Source organism: Dipodomys merriami, unplaced genomic scaffold, assembly GCF_024711535.1.
Source record: "Dipodomys merriami isolate MVZ:Mamm:240054 unplaced genomic scaffold, mDipMer1.0.p SCAF_78, whole genome shotgun sequence".
NCBI lineage: Eukaryota > Metazoa > Chordata > Mammalia > Rodentia > Heteromyidae > Dipodomys > Dipodomys merriami.
Genome location: NW_027206379.1, coordinates 3,413,995 through 3,423,138, shown reverse-complemented (window position 1 = coordinate 3,423,138; position 9,144 = coordinate 3,413,995). Strand labels below are relative to the sequence as shown.

At 49.7% G+C, this 9,144-nt stretch overlaps 1 protein-coding gene across 11 annotated transcripts in view; it reads right to left on the bottom strand.

The window, feature by feature from the left end:
- Positions 1-344: 344 nt before the first annotated feature.
- Positions 345-9,144, bottom strand: part of Ppfia1 (PTPRF interacting protein alpha 1) — a 101,165-nt gene continuing 92,365 nt past the window's right edge. For 9 of the 11 annotated variants that reach the window (XM_070009651.1, XM_070009653.1, XM_070009652.1 and 6 more), the window contains 5 exons: positions 8,228-8,403; positions 6,756-6,824; positions 4,461-4,626; positions 2,365-2,439; positions 345-1,609 (listed from right to left, as the gene is read on the bottom strand). In XM_070009651.1, the coding sequence (XP_069865752.1) occupies positions 2,381-2,439; positions 4,461-4,626; positions 6,756-6,824; positions 8,228-8,403 (470 nt within the window). In that variant the 3' untranslated portion in view covers positions 345-1,609; positions 2,365-2,380. The remainder of the gene's footprint in view (positions 1,610-2,364; positions 2,440-4,460; positions 4,627-6,755; positions 6,825-8,227; positions 8,404-9,144) is intronic. The other 2 variants (XM_070009655.1, XM_070009661.1) reach the window with 1 other exon arrangement.

Sequence of the window (9,144 nt, the reverse complement as noted above, 5' to 3'; positions counted from 1 at the left end):
AGGCAGGCTTGCAGGCTTGTGGGTGTCCGGCCCTGGGGAGAGGAAAGCACTGGGAAACGGACATAAGCAGGTTCCTGCCTCAGAGGCCCCCACAGGCCAACATGAGCCCTGGGTTGAGTCAAGGTCACCTGGGTACTTGGGTGGCCTGGTTGGGTACTACGGGAGGCCCCTTTCGCCCTTGCCATACGGGGTGCTGGGTGGGGGCGGGGGGCGCGCTGGTCAGAGGCCGCCCTAGGACTACCACTGCAGCGTCTGCTTTCCAGAGGACCCAGAGCAGACAAGGAGCAGTGCGGCCGCTTCAATACATTCCATTCCCACCTCAGTCTGGGCACGCTACACTGGCAGTGGAAAATGCTCCAGCACTTTATTGAAAGAAAGCAATAAATAATACTGTGATAAAAATAGTTCAAAAGTAGACTGTACATTACTTTGTTACATAGTTGAGAAGTTCACAAAAGATTAATAGAAAAACAGAATGGTAACAATGAATTATACAAGTGAATTAAAAGCAGAACAGATAAAAAGGCATGCTGCCTCTGTGTATCAGTTGCATAATAAATAACGCACCTCGATCTGACTCGTTTCCTGCTGGCTTTTTTAATTTGCCATTTAAAAAGTAAAGGTTACATTTGCTACTTGTACAATCCAAAATGGCTATACCATCAAAATCTAAAAATGTATGACTAGGTTCATTCTTGAAACATGTTAGAAACAAATGTAAAAAGATGATTTACATTAAGAAAAATAAGGCCTTTATTAGAGCTGCAGGGCGGGCTGCTGGGCCAGGCCTCGTGGCCCTGCTCTGCGCTCAAGTCCGTGAGATCACAGTGCAGTGCTCCGTGATTGGTCCTCAAGGAGAGGCTTTCCACCCCCCATTCTCCCTCCCCAGCTGGGGCTCTAATCGGAACCAATGACCCAGGTCCAGAGGTGGGGCTGGAGAGGGGGAAGCAGGGCTTGGGGATGAGCTAGAGTTGTGACACTGCTCCAGGGCTGAGGGAAGGCCAGCATCCCGCTGGCATTCTGACACTAACACGGTCCCAGGAGAAGCCGAGAGCCTGGTATAAACAGTACAGTCAGGCCAGCCATTTGAAGCCTGCCACGCTGTCTGCAATGAGGCCTGCTCATTTGGAAATGGTGGTTGCAGAGCTGGGTAAAGGGAACACGCACCACCAGGGTCCCGATGATTCGATGAACGCCGCCAAACTCTTTCCTCCGTCACGGTTTATCACGAAGAAATTATAGACAGTGGTAATCACAACGAATGCATCATTTACAAAAACCCTCTATTTGTTCACAGGATTTATACATACAAGCATTACAGTACATTCGTTCCAAAAACTAAAATCAGATATAGGAACATGAATTTATTCAAAAGGATATTTATAGCCTGGATATACATGAAAAAGTAAGTAACTATATAAATGAAGAGCATAAGTTTACATAAATATAAGAAACATTAAATTCTAAAATATTTTCTCTATGATATTCATGAATTTTTCACTAATTTAAAAACTCTGTAATAAAATATCTTCAGGTCCATATAACAAGACTCCACTGGGTTAAACGCGGTCCCTTCTGCAGAGTCACCTGTAGAAGTAGTGTGGGTAAACTGGAAAACAAGAATGAACAGAAAGTCACCTGCCACAGGCCCTTGGTCCACACAGGTGCACAGCCCAGCCTACCCAGGCTGCCCACTCCCATTCAGGAGGAATCCCTGGCTACACACAGAGAGAGGGGGGAGTGGGAGGGAGAGAGAGACAGAGACAGAGACAGAGAGCGCCAACCCCAGATTCCAGCTAGGCCACGAAGCCTGGGCAGAACAGACAAAACTCTATCCAGGGCTGAGTGGAAGATCCAGGGCTGGGCCTCTGCGGGGCACAGGCTCCAGACCAATAGACAGTGGCAGGTCAGGGTCACTAGAACCAGGCACAGCAATTGGGCTTTGTGTTTAAAAACCATCTGAACTAAAGGCTATGAGTGTCACATGCTCAGATGTCACACGGCACACAACTATCCACCAAGCACCAGCGCTGCTTCACAGCGGACAAAGCTATCTCCATCTTGCTCCTGACCCTCCTCCCTGCCACACCTGGTCCAGACCCATCGCAGAGATCCACAGACACACAGACACACAGAGTGAGCCAGCATTTTCAGAGTTAAGGAAAAACATGGAAATGTATCTTTCCCTTGAACTGATGCCACACTAAGCTCTTTATGATCAACAACAATACCAAAAGCACCCTACTGGGTGCTGAGAGCCAGTGGATCAAGATCTTCACGTTGGTGCTCTGGCCCCAGGTTCAGCATCTGGCCCACGCCAGCTGCAGCTCAGGACAAAGCCTACGGTTCCAGCTGTCTACTCACCGACAGGGCAGGAGCTCTAGCAGGAGTAAGTCCTGACTGTAGCAGAATCCAATCTCTGTGTCGCTGACACACTGCCTGTCTCCACCACCACGAGAGGAAGCGTGCAAACACAGCGTGCAGTTAGTCTTAAAACACAACAAAGGGCACAGGACACATCCCGCAACTCTGATGACAGGTGGGAGGGGGAGAGAGAGGGGCTGAGGGGAGGGTCTTCTGCCCGGGGCACTGGCAGCTACTCCCAATGGCCACGAGCACCAGAGGAGAGACTTCAGAATGACCTGTGCACAGGGACGACACAGGACGGCTGGTTCTGTGTTCACTGTGTTTGCACCCAGAACTGGTCCTATCTGCACCTCCCAGATGGGAAGGGAGAGGAGGGCAATCTGCTGGCGTTGGGACAGGGTAGAGGGTAAAGAGGGGAGGCAGGCTGGCCAGGGCAGTGATTTCTCTTAGATAACCCAAGCTCAGTGTTGATAAATAACCGAGGCTGAGTTTTTTGGCTGAGCTGCAGGGAGGGCAGCCCCAGGGGGTGGGGGTGGGGGGCGCGCAGCTGCAGCATCTGTAGCCCAAGTTGCTGCACCAACCAGCTGCACAGCACCTGCGCTCCACATCCACAGGTGCGACATCCTGTCACCTTTGAGAAAAGACACCGAGGCAGCTGGCACTGGGCGTGATGATGGAGCGCATCTGGAAATCCTCCCAAAGCCTAGGGCACCTTGGGAGGGCCCTTACTCTCCCCCTCACTGGCAAAGCCAGTAAGATAACCATGTTCATGGGCCTTCATTACTAATGACAAAGGCTTTGGCCTAAGAAATTTACCCCCATATCCTTTTCTTTATTTGGGGGTGGTCGTAGGGCTTGAACTTGGGGCTTGGGCGCTGCCTGTGAGCGCTTCTGCTCAAGACTAGCACTCTACCACTGTGAGCCACAGCACCACTTCAGTTTTCTGGTGGTTAATTGGACAGAAGACTCTCAAGGACTTTCCTGTTGGGGCTGGCTTTGAACTGCCACCCTCAGATAGCCTCCAGAGCAGCTAGGGTTACATGCATGAGCCACTGGCGCCAGGCGTGAGCCACTGGTGCCCCGCTTCCAGTTCTCAACAGAAGCACTAAACAAAAGGAAAGGGGAGCTACAACAGGGCAGCAGAACAAGAAGGCCCAGGCAGTCACATGTAACACTCATCAGTTACCTACAGGCTCTGTGAAACAATGCTGACTCTTCATTAAAAGGACGCTAGTTAGAAGACATACTGGGTTTTACTCAACTCAGGCAAAAGAGCTCGCTCTGTTTTTATATAGGACACTGCGAGCAAACCCTACTTATGGAAGAGACTAATGGCAGAGAAAAACCAGGCGACCCTTGCCTCAACTTTTAAACGCACACCGACTGGCGGCCCCAACGTGCTCGGCAGAGGGGAGGGGCAGGGGATTGCCAGGGGCCACGCACCCACACCGACGTGGTCCAGACTTTCCCAGCTTCCTAACAGAGTTTTGTGTAATCACCAAAACCACCCAGGACTACTCTACCGCGGTGACAGGCAGGGCACAGATGGGGAGACTGAAGCAGGGCATAGCTATTCCTAGTACCTCCTGGAAGCAGAGCCAGATTCAAACCTAGGCTGACTGGGGCTCCACAGTGCCTCTAAGCCCAAAGCCGGAATGGAGATGCCGAGCTCAGCGCCCAGCCTCGCCAGCCTCGCCGAGAACCCAACAGGTCCCCAGTGTCCTCCCCGAGGCTCCAGCCCTCCTTCCCCGTCTCCCTCTAACAGGGACATGCATGGCTCCAGAGGGAAGGAAGACTGGAAGGGCAAAGTTCACGGAGGTGACAGTTCGATGGGCCACTCTGGAGAGATGACCTGTCACAAACATGGTCTCAGCCTGAGAGGAAACGGGCTCTAGCTCGCCCAGGGATTCAATGAGAAAAGAATTTTTTAAAATTCTGTTATTGTTCATCCTTACTAAACAAATGTTACCGTTAATTTTCAAATGCATCTGGGCATGCACCCCGACTCAAATGCCCTGAACACACTTGGCAATCACTCTGAGTGACACCCACAGCGCCCACTCGCAGGGTGGGGTGACAGGGCCACCACGTACCGTCCATCTGCATCTTCTTTGGCTGCATAGAGGGGGAAGACATGGAAGAAGTCACCCGGAAGTTTGCAGGCAGCGTCTCTGCAGACCCCGCGGCCAGGCCCCGGATATCCTTGGGTCGGAACTTCTTCCTCCAGGAAGGCGCCCTCCTGAAGCTCTTATCGTCATCCTGGAAGGTGGAGAAAAGACTCACTTCACTTTTACTGCAGTCTGCTGCACAGGCATGTAACCCCTGCCTTCTGGGCCCACGACGGCCAGGCTAACAGAATTGGGTGGCCAACCATGTGGGCAGGCCCACGAGAAAGACAAAGATGGTCACCTTGTGTGTTCCTACACACCATGGTCACACTGGCTTACAAAGTAACTTTTATGGGGAATAATACATTTTTATTTGTCTTCAGAGGTTTGAGACCTTTCCATCCGATTGTTTGTGTCCTTACTTAACAGTACCTGGGACTGGGGTCAGGGGCCTCACCAGGTGGGCTACCACCTGGCTGAACTTCTTTTTCAGAAAGGGCCTCCAAGCTGACTTTGTCCCAGCTGCCTTAGACCATGATCATACCTCTGCCTCCTAAGCACTGGGATTATAGGCTATCGCTAACTATGCCCAGCCTTAACAATGGTTTCCAAGCTATAGGCAAACCTGCCTTCTCTCAGGACATTGTCAGCAAGTGCTATGTCTCTAGAGGTGGCTCTGATTCTCCCCGTCAGACACAACTTGTCTCAAGGCCCGACAAAAGTATCGTATGTTCCTTAATACTCTTGTGTGAACATCCACCTAAGTAAGGGGTTCTGGACTGGGGTGGATGTAGGCTAAAACATTTTTTTAAGAGATTTTATTATTATTAAGGTGTTGTATAGCTCGCTCTCGCTCTCTCTCTCTCTCTCTCTCTCTCTCTCTCTCTCTCTCTCTCTCTCTCTCTTCTCTCTCTCTCTCATCTTCTCTTTCTCTCTCTCTCTCATCTTGGGGACTGGACTCTGGACCTGGACACTGTTCCTGAGCTTCTTTTGCTCAAGGCTAGCACTCTACCAGTTGAGCCACAGTGCTACTTCAGGCTTTTTCTGCGTATGTGGTATTGAGGAATCAAACCCAGGGCTTCATGCATGCTAGGCAAGCACTCTACTGCTAAGCCACATTCATTTTATGACGTAGAAATCATTTTTGAGGGATATGAAAAACTGGAGCTGGAGGTGTGACATGTGGTAGAGTGCCTGGCTGACAAATGCAAGGCCCAGAGTTGTCTCCCCAGTACCACAAAAAAATGAAATAAAATAATCAGCAAGAAAGCAAGCAATTTCAACCTTTGGGAGGCTGACATGGGTAGAACTACCAGCTGGAGGACTCACTGGGCTATACAGTAAGGCTGTCTTATCAAAAAAAAAAAAAAATTGTGCTGATCCTAGGGCTTGAACTCAGGGCCTGGGCACTATCCCTGAGCCTTTTTGTTCAAGGCTAGAGCTCTACCACTTGCCCCACAGCTCCATATCCAGCTTATAGGCATTTAACTGGAGATGAGAGTCTCATGCTCTTTCCTGTCTCGGCTGACTTCAAATCATCTTCAGATCAGATCTCAGCCTTCTAGGTAGCACCAGTTGACTCTCTCTCTCTCTCTCTCTCTCTCTCTCTGTGTTGTTTACTTGCTAAGGAGTGTGCAAGATGAAAGTTCAACTCCTAAAGCAACATTATTTATACACAGTCCTAAATATAACAAAGTACCTTACACACATCACAAATTTAAGCAGACATGCCAGGTGCCAGTGGCTCACTCCTATAATCCCAGCTATTTCGGAGGCTGAGATCTGAGATCACGGTTTGAAGCCAGCCTGGGTAAGAAAGTTTATGAGACTCTTTTTTTTTTTTTTTTTGGTCCGGTCTTGGGGCCTGAACTCTGGGCCTGGGCGCTGTCCCTCAGCTCTTCAGCTCAAGGCTAGCGCTCTACCACTTGAGCCACAGCACCACTTCCAATTTTTTTCTTTTTGCTTATGTGATGCTGAGGAATCGAACCCAGGGCCTCAGGCATGCAAGCCACCTTCCCAGCCCCAGTTTGTGAGACTCTTATAACTAATTACCAGCAAAAAACCCAAAGTGGAGCTGTGGCTCAAGTGTTAGTTCGCTAGCCTTGAACAAAAAATGTCAGGGACAGCATTTAGGCCCTGAGTTCAAGCCATAGGTTCTGTGAGTGCAGCGCAGTGGTAGAGCATCTGCCTAGTGTGAAAAGGCCCTGTCTTTAATCAACAGCATCACAAAAACAACCAACCAACCAATAAAAATCCCCAAACCATTAGGCTGAAACTTACCTCATCAAACCTCCTGTCAGTTCCCATGACTAAAAGGTTGTTAAACTCTCTTTCCAGGACCGCTCGAGCCTGAAATAACAAAACAATCCCTTCATCAATGTAGTTGAAAATTATTTACATAATGCAATTATTATTATTACTACTACTCTTATTATTTTGTGCCAGACCTGGGATTTGAACTGAAAGCATGGGCACTGTCCCTGAGCTTTTTTGCTCAAGGCTGGTACTCTATCCCTTCAGATATAGCTCCACTTCTGGCTCTCAGTAGTTGATTAGAGATGAGTCTCATGGACTTTCCTTCCAGGGGCTGGCTATCTCTGCTAGGGTGACGGGCATAAGCCACCAGCACCTGGCCCTGCATTTATTTTTTAAACCAAGACTTATAAAAAGCACTTACTGAGCCAAGTACCTGTGGCTCACACCTGTCATTCTAGCTATCAGGAAGTTGAGATCTGAGGACTGTGGTTCAAAGCCAGCCCAGACAGAATAATCAATGAGACTCTTATCCCCAAATAACCACCAGAAAGTCAGAAGTAGAACTGTGGCTCAAATGATAAACTTAACACCTGAATAAAAGAAGCTCAGGAACTGCACCCAGGCTCTGAGTTCAAGCCCTAGAACTACTACTAAATAAATAAACAAATAAGTGGTATCATTACTAGGAACGTAGTGATTCATAATAACACCTGACACTAGCAACCTGTAGACACACAACAGAGAACAGGGACCCATGTGTTGGAAATTACGAGCTTTAGAAAGTGTGCTGTGTGGGTGGGTGAAGGTATTGGAAAAGATAATCAACGTTCTGTAGGGTAATAAAAATTTGCAGATTTTCAATTGTGTTCATGAGTCATGAAGAATAACATAAGAAAATTAACACAGAAGTAAAATTAAAACTTCTATGCGGCATACCTAAAAATTTCTCTTTTAGTCAGGAACACACACACACACACACCACTTTTTCAAATGCATGTACTAGAATTAAAGCATCCTTATTCTATCATAAGAGCACATGCTTGCAATAGAAATGAAGAGGTTGGGCTGGGAAGGTGGCTCAGTGGTAGAGCGCTTGCCTTGCATGCATGACGCCCTGGGTTCAATTCCTTAGCACCACATAAGCAAAAAGAAAAAAGCCGGAAGTGGCATTGTGGCTCAAGTGGTATAGCGCTAGCCTTGAGCTCAAGAGCTGAGGGACAGTGCCCAGACCCAGAGTTCAAGCTCCACGACCAGACCCGGACCCCCCCCCCCCCCCGCTTTAAAAAAAAAAAAAAAGAAAGAAAGAAAGAAAATGAAGAGGTAATGGAGAAAATCATGAAAGAAAACATTTGCTGATTTTGAACATTATTACAGATTACGAGAAGGGACTGATTGCTAGTTGTCTGAGGGCTTTTCATCCTTGAAATAAACCACTGGGTGTCTACAATCAAAGCCCCAGCTGAGTAGGGTAAGGACACATGGGCCTGGGGTATCACCTGTGTGTTCTGCGTGGGAATCTGCAGCAACAGGGCCAGTGTGCTGAAGTCGAAGGTCTCATCCAAGGCCAGCAGGGCGCCGTGGACACCGCTCTCCACCAGGTTATTTGCATACTCTTTGAGACCAATGGACAGGATCCACCGCACCACTCGGTCATTGCTCCAGACAAGCACATCTGTAAAAGAAGTGAGCAGTGCCACTGCGGCCCCCAAACCCGCGTCCGCACACTCCAAGGCCCCCAAGCCCGCGTCCGCACACTCCAAGGCCCCCAAGCCCGCGTCCGCACACTCCAAGGCCCCCAAACCCGCGTCCGCACACTCCAAGGGCCCCAAACCCGCGTCCGCACACTCCAAGGGCCCCAAGTCCGCGTCCGCACACTCCAAGGGCCCCAAGCCCGTGTCCGCACACTCCACGGCCCCCAAGCCCGCGTCCGCACACTCCAAGGCCCCCAAACCCGCGTCCGCACACTCCAAGGGCCCCCAAACCCGCGTCCGCACACTCCAAGGGCCCCAAGCCCGCGTCCGCACACTCCAAGGGCCCCAAGTCCGCGTCCGCACACTCCAAGGCCTCCAACCCCACATCTGCATACTCCAAGGCCCCCAAACCCGCCTCTGCACACTCCCGCCGCACAGGAGAAAGGCGCCCTTGTTTCTGAAACCAGGCGTGGACCCCAAGGGCCAAAGACATTGCCAGATGACACCTCACAGCCTGCTAAGCCCCCCCCCCCATGTCATGTACTGTTTTTGCTTATTGGACAAAGCCATGTATGGTAAGTAAGAGGAACAAAGTTGAACTGGGTATAGTAGCACTTGCTGGAAAATTTAGGGACTCCGAAATTGAGCCCAGAAGTTTAGACCAGTTATAACTTAATTTTTTAAAAGGGTGAAAAGTCAGGCACTAGGGGCTCATGCTTACA